This window comes from Pituophis catenifer, unplaced genomic scaffold (genome assembly GCF_029215685.1).
Source record: "Pituophis catenifer annectens isolate HBS135680 unplaced genomic scaffold, rPitCat1.0.hap2 SCAF_6, whole genome shotgun sequence".
Taxonomy (NCBI): domain Eukaryota; kingdom Metazoa; phylum Chordata; class Lepidosauria; order Squamata; family Colubridae; genus Pituophis; species Pituophis catenifer.
In genome coordinates this window covers 25,384,873-25,398,595 of record NW_027256886.1, presented here as the reverse complement: position 1 = coordinate 25,398,595, position 13,723 = coordinate 25,384,873, and the positions used below count along the sequence as shown (strand labels likewise).

General features: G+C 36.5%; 1 protein-coding gene across 1 annotated transcript; it reads right to left on the bottom strand.

The window, feature by feature from the left end:
• Positions 1-317: 317 nt before the first annotated feature.
• TM4SF18 (transmembrane 4 L six family member 18) lies at positions 318-8,884 on the bottom strand. The gene is made up of 5 exons (XM_070945983.1): positions 8,708-8,884; positions 5,769-5,858; positions 1,796-1,938; positions 841-1,021; positions 318-360 (listed from the first exon to the last, which is right to left on the bottom strand). The coding sequence occupies exons 1-5, from the start codon at positions 8,882-8,884 to the stop codon at positions 346-348; spliced, it is 606 nt and encodes a 201-aa protein (XP_070802084.1). The 3' UTR covers positions 318-345.
• Positions 8,885-13,723: the final 4,839 nt, after the last annotated feature.

Genomic DNA, 13,723 nt, shown 5'->3' with positions numbered 1-13,723 from the left:
GGACTACTTATTGAACTAAATATTTATTCAGGTGGCATCGATGGTAAGTGCTTTATATTATGTAAACACAAAAAAAATCTTCATTTTTCAAGAGCCTCACAATTTAGATACATAACAAATGCAAGAAAGGGAAAAGGTATGCAAACAGGCAACAAGAAAAACAGACTATCCAAAAACTGTACACTTTAGCCAAAATATGTGGAGCAACATAAGTAATACATTGGGAAAACATTGGCAGTTCTTCTTGTGTTACCACAGAAACAGAAGAGCCTGCTTTAAAAATTAATATCAAAATGCATGCTCAGAGATATGATGGAGTCATGGTGGAGTCATTCCCCAAAGTTGTTAGATCAGTGCAGGCTGTAAAAAAGAACAGAAAAATACAAAATTTTAATGGATGTTTATCTAGAAAATATTGCAGAGCTTGTGAGATGCTTGCACTGATAGCTGGTGGGTTTTTTTGTTGTTGTTACCTCAGCTACTGATTTGTATTTATTGCAAGATTGTTGTGATAATGTGTTTTCAATCATTGCTCGCCACCCAGATTCATGATGTTGAGATGGGCAAAATCAAATCAAATCAAATCAAATCAAATCAAATCAAATCAAATCAATAAATGCATTTATATCCAAATTATTTCAGTCAAGACAACTGATTCCATTGGGCACATAAGATCTCCCTGTGTATTCACCTTGGATCACAATACAAAAGTCTCATTTGATCACTGACTGAATCATTGGTTCTAGAAGCATATGAATACTGGGTCAACTTGGAAGAATAAAAATAACATAAGCAGTTATGGTATGTAAAAAGAAAACTTTGTGGAGATTGATCTCTTACCTGAACAAAGATGGGATAATTTCCACACAGGATTTGCCTTAATTCTGCAATTATTTTCAGAAGGCAGATCAAGATTTCGAGGCCACTAAGAAGTATCAGAATAGACAACAAAATGATGTTCCAATCCACTACATAAGCAGGCTCAGTGCACTGGGACCAGGAAGTAGGATCCATGAGGTAACTATCAGAGGAAACAATAACATAAAGAAAATGGGAACAGATTGTTATGAATATGCTTATATAAAGACCTCTCAGGTGGTCTTATCATATAGTTTTCAGCCCAAGGACTCTTTGTCCATTCATCTATCACAGCAATCCCCAACCTTTCTAGCTTTGTGGACCAGTGGGGGTGGGGGTGGGGGGAAGAGGGAATGTTTACACACGAGCCCGGAAACGTTTTTACTAGGCATGAAACCAGAGAACTTAAACAAATCTAATTGGTATCTCGCTCTCCACATCATCATTGTAGCCAGGATCTCGTTCACGCAAGAATGGAAATCCAAAAATATCCCATCAGAGGCTACGTTAATTGCAAAGATCATTGACTGTGCAGAAGCAGACAAGCTTACTGGACTTCTGCAAGATAGACAAGAATTGGGGTTATATAGGAGCTGGGACAGATGGTATGCTTGGCTGCAAAAAAAGAAATCTTAAGAAGAATGAAAATATTAACCTTAATGTGAATGTGGGTAAATATTTATAGGAGCATTGCATGACAGTTGAGAATTCATTCTCCTGGATAAACTTTTCTTTCTTTTGATGAGTTGGCTTAAGGGAGGTTTGTACTTTCTCTAGGCAAAAATTGATACTTTAAAACTCTACATGTATTATATTACTCTCTGCAATTCTATCCATATTGTTATACATTTTTTTCTGTATTTTTTTAAATAATTTTCAATAAAAATTTAAAAAAAATAAAAATAAAATTAGTTTTACAGATAAGCCTGTTTCTTACCTGCCTGCCGTGTTTTTGAAGGCATATTCCCAGCCAGCTGAGGTTTTGCAGTATGGGCCTTGCACTAAGCTCAAAGCAGATATGATCAGACTGTAGCCAGAGAATGCAATCCCTAGTAGGGAAAGCACAACAGAAATGAAACGCTGCATTAAAAGAAGAAGAAGAGGGAGTGAAAAGATTGCATCATTACAGGAACAAACTGTACATCAAACCCTGGTATTTTAGTGGCCCCTGGACCACATTCACCCTTCGGCTGTCCCTTGTGAAGTCAGTTGGAAATCAGAAACCAAATGTAAATAAATGTACATCATGCACACAATACAACTTGCTTTTATTTTGAAAGCAACCATTCCCCCCCACCTCCCATTTATGTATGTACTGTATGTGCCTACGCACCTTCACAGTCCTATTGGTTTGGCTCTCCACAATTCCAGTTTCTCATGTGGCCCCTTGGGAAAATTAATTGCCCATTCCTAATCTACATCAGTAGATCTATCTTATCCTTTGATCAAGTGTAGAAAGCAGTATAGTTGGGAAAATAGGTAGTGCTGGATGAAAACTTAGTGCACTGTCCACTTGTAGAATGCATGCTGCATTTCTCCTCAGCTAATCAGAGGACATGGCTGATAGATTTATAGTTGTGACCTGTGGTTGGGCAAGGCTGGAAGTCATGAGCATCTTGCCTGCAAGCCTCAAAGTAATACTGTACATGTGATTCCAGCAACCTCCCTCATGCTCCCCAATCTCCCTTTACCACTGGCTCTATATTTGTTTAAGCTGTTTGATTTTTATTATTTTTTTTTAAAAAAATGAGACACTGTAAAGATACAAAGCAGGGCACTTTGAAAATAATAACAATAACAACCACAATAATAGTAATAATAATACAATGGGCAGTTGAAGTCAAGTGTTTTGTTTGAAAATAACCCCAATGTACTGTGTTTCCCTGAAAATAAGACAGGGTCTTATTTTCTTTTGACCCCCCCCCCAAATAAGGGTTTGGCTTTATTATCGGGGGGGGTGTCTTATTATTTTGGGGGTGCAGGAGGCAGTAAGCATGGGACTGGATGTCCCATTGCTGCCATTGTCTCCCCTTCCCATTCTTCGTGTTGGCCACTGCCCTGACATCTCTCACCATGCTGCTTCCTCATGAAGCAGGACTCTGCAAGGCTTATGCCGTTGCATGCACAAACTGCAGCACTGACACGAGCTTCATCAGACCGGCACAGCTGGTGTCCTGCCGCTCGCGGCTGTGCCAGTATGTCGAACCTCACGGCTGTGCTGCAGTTCCTGCATGCAACAGCACAAGCCTTGCAGAGTCCTGCTCTATGAGGCGGCAGCGGCGGTGCAACGTGTCTCACAAAGATTCGTTTCTGGCAAGTGGGGTAGGGGAGAAGTGAGACGCATGGAACGAGACGTGGCTCCCCTTGCCGTCTCTTCCCCCCACCGGGCATGACAGGGCTCCTGCCCCTCACTCACGAAAAAGGTTTTTTTTACAATGTGTCTCCCTGGAGAGAATGGCGAGGAACGCGACTGTGCTAGAAAGGTAAGACGCGCGTCCCGCTTCTCGCCCGCCACACTTGCCACCCCTCTCAATAAAGAGATGGTGGGGGAGGGAAGCAGCCAGGCTGCTGTTGCCATTGAGGTGGGATGGGTCATGTTGGGCCGTGAGACGCGCATCTTACCTTTCCAGCACCATCATGTTTCTTGCCTTTCTGTCCAGGGAGACACGTTGTAGAAAAAACTTTCTCGTGAGTTCAGCCAAACTCCTTGAACTCGTGAGAAAGTTTTTTCTACCACTTGTTTCCCAGGACAGAAAGGCGAGGAATGGTGCTGGAAAGCTAAGACGCGCATCTCCTGGCCCAATTCGTCCCACCCCAATGGCAACAGCAGCCTGGCTGCTTCCCTTCCCCACCGTCTCTTTATTGAGAGGGGTGGCAGGTGGGGCGGAGCAGAAGCAAGATGCTTCTCACCCGCACCACCTGCCACCCCCAAATTGCACCTTAAAGGGGCGGGTGGCTAAGTGAGGGGCAGGAGCCCTGTCATGCCCGGCGGGGGGAGTGGGGCGCATAGTTGGTGGGGGGGCTTATTTTGCGGGGGTTGCTTATATTATCACATGTCCTGAAAAGCCCAATTGGCCTTATTTTCATGTCTTATTTTCAGGGAAACACGGTATAAATAAGGCAAAAGTAAACAGAATTAGTACAGGATGCCCTTTGCAACTGATTCTATGTGGTAATTTGTGAGCTTCATCATGTTATTTTGCAAATGCTGAATGTTTCCTTCAGCTCTCAAAGGTTGGACTTACCAAACTTAGCAAACTATGAGAATTTCAGGAACTATTAGATCTGTTGCCTGTAAAGCCAGTAGACTAGTTTGGGATGATATGACTTGAAAGGAAATAATATAATCATAGTTTGCTGCTATAACCCTTATCAAAGAGTAGGGTGAAAGAATATTGGAAATTTGCTTTTTCAAATGCTTTTTCTCTGTTGAAGTTAGGCTAGTCCAAATTGCTTTTCCATCTGAGAAACCGAACAAAATGGAACAGACATTTCTCCTCTAAATTGGAAAATTTAGCAAACATTATTTTGGTTATGAGCCAAAAAATTCCATAAACACCTCTTCCTGTTGCTACCAGAAATACAACCATTCAAGTTTTGCTTTTGTTTATATTCAAAATCATGACATTTGGTTGCCACCAATGTTGCCCAATGTTATGGCCATAAATGAGCTATAGTCACGTAGATGAGTTTGTAGCAAATGTGAATGAGTCTCTCAGAATAAGTTGAGTCACTGCAAGACATCACTTCTCTTTTTAAAAAATTAACTGTTCATGTACTTACATTTATAAAATACAGGTAGTCCTCGACTTATGATCACAATTGAGCCCAAAATTTAGGTTGCTAAGTGAGAAATTTGTTAAGTGAGTTTTGCCCCATTTTACGACTTTTCTTGCCACGTTTTTTTAACTGAATCGCTGCAGTTGTTAAATTAGTAACATGGTTGTTAAGTGAATCTGGTTTCCCCACTGACTTTGCTTGTCAGAAGGATTCAAAAGGTGATCACATGATGGTGAGACACTGCAACCTTCATAAATGTGAATCAGTTGTCAAGCATCCGAATGTAAATAACATGACCGAGGGGATGCTGCAACCGTCATAAGTGTGGAAAATCATCATAAGTCACTTTTTTCAGTGCCATTTTAACAGTCACTAAGTGAGCTGTTGTAAGCCAAGGACTACCTGTATTATTTTTCCCACTTACTGTGTATGTCATCAAGCAAATGCATTATTCCATATAAATAAGACTATCTTACTTTTAATGTGATATGCCAAAATTGACGTCTCACAAAACACCAAACAGATCTTTAAACTCTCAAGGGTATGACGATCTCATAGTGTTACGCTCTTCATGTGACTGAAGATGACAGAAAGGGCAATATTATATCATGCTTCTTGAGAGGAAGATTGTTGTGGCAATAATTTTTGGGACTTGCACTAATAAGCCTGAACCAAGATGTGGAATTAAAGAAAATATTAATTATTCATTTAAAACATAATGGTGGGCCAATTATCTTTGTGTTGCTTCCTCCTCAAGACTGAAGTGCACATTATATTAATCTTCACTAATATAGACTCAAAATTCCACTAATTGGTCCAACAGACTTGGAGAGAATAAGACTGCAGAACAGTGCTTAACAGAGAGACGGAAGTTTAAGGAAAAACATTTGGCAACAATTCTAAAGTTATGTCTGTTGATACTGGTCCATCTATTTCATAATGGGGGTCAGCTATTTTTCCTGTTCTTGTTTGTTTGATTTGCTGCAGAGATAACAAAGGGTCTCTTTCTTTTTTGTTTAATCTCCATCACAGACCAAGGAAGGAAACAACAGCAGAGGGTCAAAAGTGTCAAAAGAGGAAGGAAGGACTTTTTAATGCAAAAATGCTACATTTGCAAACCATACACTTACTCTATATGTTCTGGTGCAGCTTTCACTTTGGAAGCATTCATAAAAGGTGTCCCGGTCCAGAATTACCAGAAGTGCTGCTAGAATAAGAATCTAGAACAGAATAGCACAGAATGTATTGAGTTTGAGAACATTAAACTCACAAAATCCTTCTTTCAGAACCTTATATTCTGATTAGATAATGCATGGTTTTGAGTAGCTACATTGCACCACATTTGACTGAAAGTATAGAACCAAGACATATCCAAAATGCTTTATTCCAAAATAAACAGAAGGATAACATAGAGTTGTCTGTGTGCTCCTCATAATCATGGATAATTATAAAGGTAGAACTTATGCATGAACATTCAACTTGTACTGAACATTGCCATCTTTGGATATGGTACTTGCTGGTACTTGTTTCCCTTACTATATGATATAAAATGTTTTAAAATATAGAACATATAATGTTAGCTTTTGAAAGATGCCTACAAATCTAGTAAGACAGAAACACAAAAGAATGGATAATTCCAAAGAGGAAATATTCTAAATTGCATTGGTGGTGTAGATATAATAGAATTGGTACCAGAACGCATTTTTTCCTGTTTTCTTTAGTGGGAGGGGGGAACCTTTATCTTTGTTCGGTTCATGGTTGCCAAGGAAAGGAATAAACCACCCTTCCTGACATCAAAACTGCCATCTACTTTGCATTTGTATTACATTTAAAGAAAAAAAAATCCTAAATCTATCAGTTTAGAGACAAAGAATCTCTCTACCATTTCACATTCTAGCTGGGATGCTGGGAGTTCTAGTCTGGATACCTGGCAGATCACAGGTTAAAATATGATGGTTTGTTCAAAAGAAGGCATTGTTTTTGAAGAAAGTGACATATCTCAAAGGATCTTCTTGCACCTAAGAAAAATTATTTTGTAACTTACTTTAAATATACCAAAGGCCAAATAAATTAATTCTTTACATTGTTCCTTTTGGTAAAGTAAGTTGGGAAGACCACATCTTCATGGACGCTCAAAAGCGTCATATATAGAAGCATCAGAGTGAAGCCAATAACTATGTAGCATTAAACCTTAACTACGTACTGGTTACAAGTTAACAGAATGCCTTGAAATGCTAACGATCGCAAATGGATCACTTTTTAGTGACTTTAAAGAAATATTCATATTTCTTTTTTCTGTGCACTACTTATTTTCACTTGGAAAATAATTGTAGATCCGATATGAATGACAGGCACTATGTGAAGAAATACTTAGGGTTTTAGGCAACATCTTTATGGTATAATCATTCAAATATGAATTTTATGAAATGGCCAACTGGCGTCTCTTTTTCTTCGTAATGCTCACGTTTTTCCCAACACTCCTTCAATCTTTTCTTTCTTGTTAAGGCTCACAACTGCATTCATACAATTAAACATTGGGAATTTTATTTCTTAGATATCAAGTGCAGACATTCTTGAATATGCCTTGAGGATCCCCCAACTGACTTAAACAGAAAACATACAGCAAATCTAGTATATTAATTTTAAAACAAGCCAAATATTGGTTACCACAATTAAACATGGAGCCAATTTTTGTATTTTTTTAAATCAAAGGTCAGTCATCTTATTGAGTTCAATAGTTTTGGGACATCTTCATTGTGAAATACAAACATATACTTTAATTCTACAGCTCAACACTGTTTGACATATATCTTCAAAATAGGAAATTAAGATAGAAATCTTTTGAAATAAAATAATAAAAATGTGTTAGTGCGATTTCATTCCAACTAAATTTCACTTGTTTTACATATATATATATATATATATATATGTATATATAAGCAGTGAGAGCTTGCTAGGTGTTAGAAAAGAAAAAAAAAGCCCAGAACCGAGTAGATGAGATTCTACTGAGCTGGAGCTACAAAAAAACCTTGGCTACGTAGGGAAAACCTGGCTAGAAGAAAAACACACATAGACCCTACGAAGAAGTAAGAAAATTGATACTATGCCTTTACAGGGAGGAGATGGGTGTGGCCTACTGATGAAAGCTAACGAGCTAGAAATGGATCTATTTAGGTCTCCCACCTAGCAGTGAGAGCTTGCTAGGTGTTAGAAAAGAAAAAAAAAAAGCCCAGAACCGAGTAGATGAGATTCTACTGAGCTGGAGCTACAAAAAAACCTTGGCTACGTAGGGAAAACCTGGCTAGAAGAAAAACACACATAGACCCTACGAAGAAGTAAGAAAATTGATACTATGCCTTTACAGGGAGGAGATGGATGTGGCCTACTGATGAAAGCTAACGAGCTAGAAATGGATCTATTTAGGTCTCCCACCTAGCAGTGAGAGCTTGCTAGGTGTTAGAAAAGAAAAAAAAAGCCCAGAACCGAGTAGATGAGATTCTACTGAGCTGGAGCTACAAAAAAACCTTGGCTACGTAGGGAAAACCTGGCTAGAAGAAAAACACACATAGAGCCTACGAAGAAGTAAGAAAATTTATATATATATATATATATATATATATATATATATATATATATATATATATATATATATATACACATACATACATACATACATACATACATACATACATACATATATATATATATATATATATATATATATATTGGTAACAATTAGTGTCAATCCATGTCCTCAACCATTATTATATTAATCCTACAAATGTATTTAATGACCTATATATTTAAACCATCTCTGAGGGGGGGGAAAACAATCAAATTACATTTTTTAAAAATCCCTCTATCAACATTTAAATACTCAGCTACAGTACAGTGACATGTTGTGTTTGTTATATTGCTTCCAAAATACAGTTATTATTTTGATTCTGTCCCTTCTTGAAATCCCCTTTCCTGGAGGATTCCCCCCTCTCCCAATCTACCATCTGAGGATCAAAGAGTCCTGTGGAGAAAATGAAAGATATATTTAGCTAATCAGAGAAGCCATACTTACCATAATACCTGAGAAACAGATTCCTTCAAAATGCCACACGTAGTTGGTATGATTATTGCTGGAAGCATATGAAGATTTCCCATCAGGAAAATATAGGAGAATATTTATAACAATACTCCACAGTGCCAGGGGAATCAACAGGTAACTCAAACAGCCACTGCATTTTTGTAAGCCCATGTCAAAAGAGCAGAGAAAGCAGTGAATAAAGTCTTTCTCGAGTGTTCAAAAGCTCTTGTTTTCTTGGTTGAATGGAGACATTTTGCATTTATGGGATATGTTTCTTGTCTGACAAGTCCAGTTCCTGACAAATGCAAGTATTGCCGTTGTAGAACAATAGTTAGACAAATAGCACTGGCTGAATTCTTGCCCTATCCTGAGAAGTGGGGGGAGGTGGAAGTAGGGATAGGATGGGCGTTCCTCTGAAGAACTTTACTTGTAAAGGGAAATCCCTATGGTTCTACTCAAAACACCGCAATCAATCTTAGAAAGAAAGCGTTCATCTGAAAGAAAAAAGTCAGAATTGAATGTGTGTGTAATAAGGAAGTAGAGACTGACCCCTTTTTATCTACAAAGCAGCATGTAATCTGATTAGTACTTAACTGAGATGTATCCATCCAACCATAGTGTTTGAATCTTACTTGGAAACTACTGGCCCTAGTTGAGGAAGACCCCAGAATTAACATTTACTACTCTCATAAAAAATACATTTGAATCCAATTTAATAGGGTTAAGGATGATAAACTTGATACTATTTCATGCTTTCACATAGCCCAGGGAAAGTTTATTGTTTCTTAGACTGAAGAAACACAGGTATTTCTTAGATTGAAGAAACACAGGTGGAGAGAAAAAAAGACATAGAGGAGATTTGTTAGCCACATTCAGATATATAAAGCAAGCTACAGGGGAAGCATAGCAAGAGCTATTTTCCACAGTCTCAATTTATAATGGGTATAAATTGCAGGTACCTAGATTTTGTTTAAATATAAGAAAATATTCTTGGTAAGATCTGTGCAACAGTAGAAGAGTCTACCTATGGATTTTGTGGGTTCATCTCTAAAGAGTTTTATAAAAGACTGGAGAGCTATCTTTGATAGATGGTTTAATTAGTGCTTCTGTAAATAGTGGGTAAATAATCCTTATGGTTTCTTCCAACTCTAGTTTTATGATTCAATGATAGTAAAAAAGAAGCTGAAGAGATTTGCTTCCTGGAATAGTCGAAATGCAACCAATCTTTTCTTAGTGCTCGCACTTTCCATTGGAGGACTTCTGGATTGGCTGGTCCCTACAGAGAACTCTGGGATCTGTTTAGAGCAGATAGCACCTAGGCTGGACTATTCACCAAAAGATTTTACAATCTAAGTGGCTGCATTGAACCGTGGTGGAGCAGAGGTTAGAATGCAGTATTGCAGGTTAATTCAGCTCACTGCCAAGATTTTGATCCTGGCCAGCTCAAGCCTTCCATCCTTCTGAGGTTGGTAAAAAGAGGACCCAGTTTGTTGGGACCAATATACTGACTTTGTAAACCGCTTAGAGTGCTATATAGCACTACAAAGTAGTATATAAGTCAAATTTCTATTGCTATTGCAGTGTGTATAACTATAGCCATTAAAATTAATTGAATGATTACTGCTGGGAAACAGAAGTAAAAAGGGCTAGAGGGACTCTAAGAAGAAAGTAATTGGGGCAGAACAGCATGACTTCTTAAACTAGATGAAGAGATGTAAAAATAAAAATAAAATGAATTCAAGTTTCCAGATAATTAAACATATATATTTGAACCAGGATTAAGTTTTTGGTCATCCCCAAATAATATAAATCTTTCCCACAATGATCACAAGACTGCTTCTTCCAAATTAAATCAACTTCAATTCATTTGCCAAATTAAAATTATTGTTTTCAAATATTCTAGAAGTAATTGGCTTGAATAATATTAATATTCAATGTAAAATAGGGCTCTGTTCATGTAGGAATCAGAAATAAATCTGTCACAACTAAAATAATATTTCAGACATGGTGCTAAATACAAATATTTCATAGTCTTGTGTGAACAAGACTATTTTTAAACTACAGATACAGAAATAAGACAGGGTTGACTTGTGAATTAACTTTTATGAAATTAACATGAACTAACAATAAACTGGGGCTTAAAGGGACTTTTTTCTAAGTAATTAGGTATGGAATTGTATATAAGAATAAAGAATATGTGCTGCCTTCACACTTGAACAAACCATGGTTTGCTTAACCACAAATAAGCCAAAATTGGCAGGATTCTTGGAGATTTATTACCTATACCTACATGAAAAACTATAGCACTTGAATTCACACAGTAAGCCAAACTGAAGAAGGCCAGCCCATGCACAAAAAATGTGTCTTCTAATTTTTCTCAAATGGAAAGGAGAATAGAAATAATTAGATAAAAATAAAGGTTCCTTAAACTTTAGGTCTGAGCTATAAAAGCTAAAGAACAAAAAGAAAAGTATGAATCAATGTTTGGATATGATGGAAGCAAATATAGGAATAGAAAGGTATGGTGGAGAACACGGATGAGTGTTGGTGCAAACTAAATTTACATAGAATTTATTTTATGTTTTGGTCTTAATTCATTTGGCCAAGTATTTCTGTGCTCTACATACTTTTGTTTACACAAAAAGGAACAAGATGATGGGAATGCATGAGACAAGGTAGGTATAGAGTCTGAAGATAAGGAGGAGCTGACTTTGCATCAGTCTTGACTCCTGGTGACCAACTCAAGAAGTCTCTGCAGTTTTCTTGGCAAGATTTATGAAGTGATTTGCCATTTCTTTCTTTTTAAGGCCAAGAGAACGTGAGAAATTCAAGGTTTCCAGGTTTCTAGTCTGTGAAACTGTGCCATCAGTGTTTAACAATCCAATTAGGGTAGGTTTCTGGAGTTGAACAAAGGAACTTGTAGGTCATCCAGGCATAATAAATAAAACCTTGGGAGAACAGGGAAAATTGTACCATTGATGATTACCAGACCAGACATAAACATCTGAATTATATTCATTGTATCAGGACAATCTCATAATTATTCATTTAAAGTATGCTGTCACTGATTTTCATATGGATTAATTTTCAAGTGGCTATATGATTTAACCTAAATAACACATTGTTGCATTATATTAGATTACTAAATATATTGATAAATTTCTGCATGTAATTTTAGTCTTGTTGTATCAAATTCTTTTTAAAAAAATCTTTTAAGTTTTAAATAAACAATTAAATAGGAACAAGGTTTGTAATATGAGCCAGTGTTGAGCTAATAATAAAAATAATATTTGCCAAATATAATTTTACAGCTGGTTCTCACACATACAACTGTTGCAGTGTGCCTGGAACTGCGCTTCACAGCCAACTTCTGACCAGCAGGGTCAATGGAGAAGCCATCTGTAAAATTTGATGTGAACTCTCGTGTAATGACTGTAGGGCAATGTGTGAACAAACACTTCCTATATTTGATAAAATGGGAACTATTTCATGGAATTTGCTCTTTTATGCCCACCTCCCCTGCATCATTATTTGGAAGGAATTGCTTTTAAGGCAGCTAAGCAATACTTGATCTTTCACTAAAGACTACAATAAGACCATGGTGTGGGGGCCAGGGACTCCTCCCAAGTTAAGTAGATGTTGGCCTTCATGATTTCCTCCAAAACACAATAATATCCTTCCCCTTCCAATCTTATCAGATTAAGCAGGATTTTTAAGTGATAGCATTTTGGCTTTGATGCAGTTAAGTCAGAGGTAAAGACTCCCGTTTTTACTCTAAAGAAGGGGAAGTCTGCATCTTATCCAGCTGAATATCAAACTGTGAGAACTTCCTCCATCTGCTCTATTCAGTAACATCCTCTTTCAGTATGTACTGATGTCTAGACTTTTGATAACACAAAGTTGCATAAAATAAATTAAATAACTAGTTATAATCAGAACAATTGACCAGCACATTCTACTACAAAAGTATCCTTGGCCCTGTTTAGTATTTATTTTGTTCATCATCCCAGAGTTTTGGTAGATAGGCACTATATAAATTGGTTTATTTTTTAAAAAAATATTTATTAAATATATATGCTGCCCATTTTGCTGATAAGGCATCTTTAAAAATAAAATGAAGTAACCTATTTTCCTAATTGTATTGCTTCAATATTTGCAAACACTGCAACAGAGGCAAGCCAAATGTTACAAAAACAAGTTAAGTATGAATGTCATACATCCAAAACTTCTATTCACGTCTATTTATTTTTGCCAATTCCCCCACCCCTTCCCCCCCTTCTGTAGTTTAGCACAGTTTCTAAATATCACCCATCCTTTAGGAGATCAACAGAGTAGAGTGACAGGAAAGCCCTGTTTTATGAACTCTGCTCCTTTCACTGAAGGGAAGTTAAAACCAAATCCAACTTTTTAAATTAGCCTTCCTGTATAACAGCAGAACAATATGAAATGCACATTATATGCAGTAATAAACACAGCAGAGACTGAGATTTTATTTTACACATAAACTCTTACTGTACCATTTACAATGCTAAGAATTTAGCATTTCTTTCACTTTCAATAATACTTTTTTTCTTAAATTACTTTCAATAATAAATTTTTCTTATCAAAAATGAGATAAAGAAAAATATTTTAAAAATATTTCAGCAGATATAAGGCATTCCTGAATACAAAGTGTGAATTTTAAGACTCCTTTCTGTCTTTTAACTCTTTAAATGTTTATGTATTTCTTACATAACACATCCTACTAGAATATATATTAAAGGAAATTCAGAAATATTATCCTGACAAAGCAAATCCTTTTTGTGGATATCTCTTATTTGCTGATTAGATAATTTATATTTCCTTATAAAGGAAATATAAATAAAGTATAGCATAAAAATATAAAAATACCAACATTTTCTCAGAATGCAGTAATAGTAGTTGATCAAACATATATACTAGGGAAGACTAGGAAAGAAATAACATATATATATATATATATATATATATATATATATATATGTATATGTA

Bases quoted from the DNA above. Each gene is read 5' to 3' on its own strand.
- TM4SF18 (XM_070945983.1), bottom strand. From the start codon at position 8,884: ATGGGCTTACAAAAATGCAGTGGCTGTTTGAGTTACCTGTTGATTCCC. The intron at 1,939-5,768 runs GTAAGTGTATGG...CTTTTAATGCAG, and splicing joins GCTGCACCAGAACATATAGA to CGTTTCATTTCTGTTGTGCT. The intron at 1,022-1,795 runs GTAAGAAACAGG...TTCCTCTGATAG, and splicing joins TTCAAAAACACGGCAGGCAG to TTACCTCATGGATCCTACTT.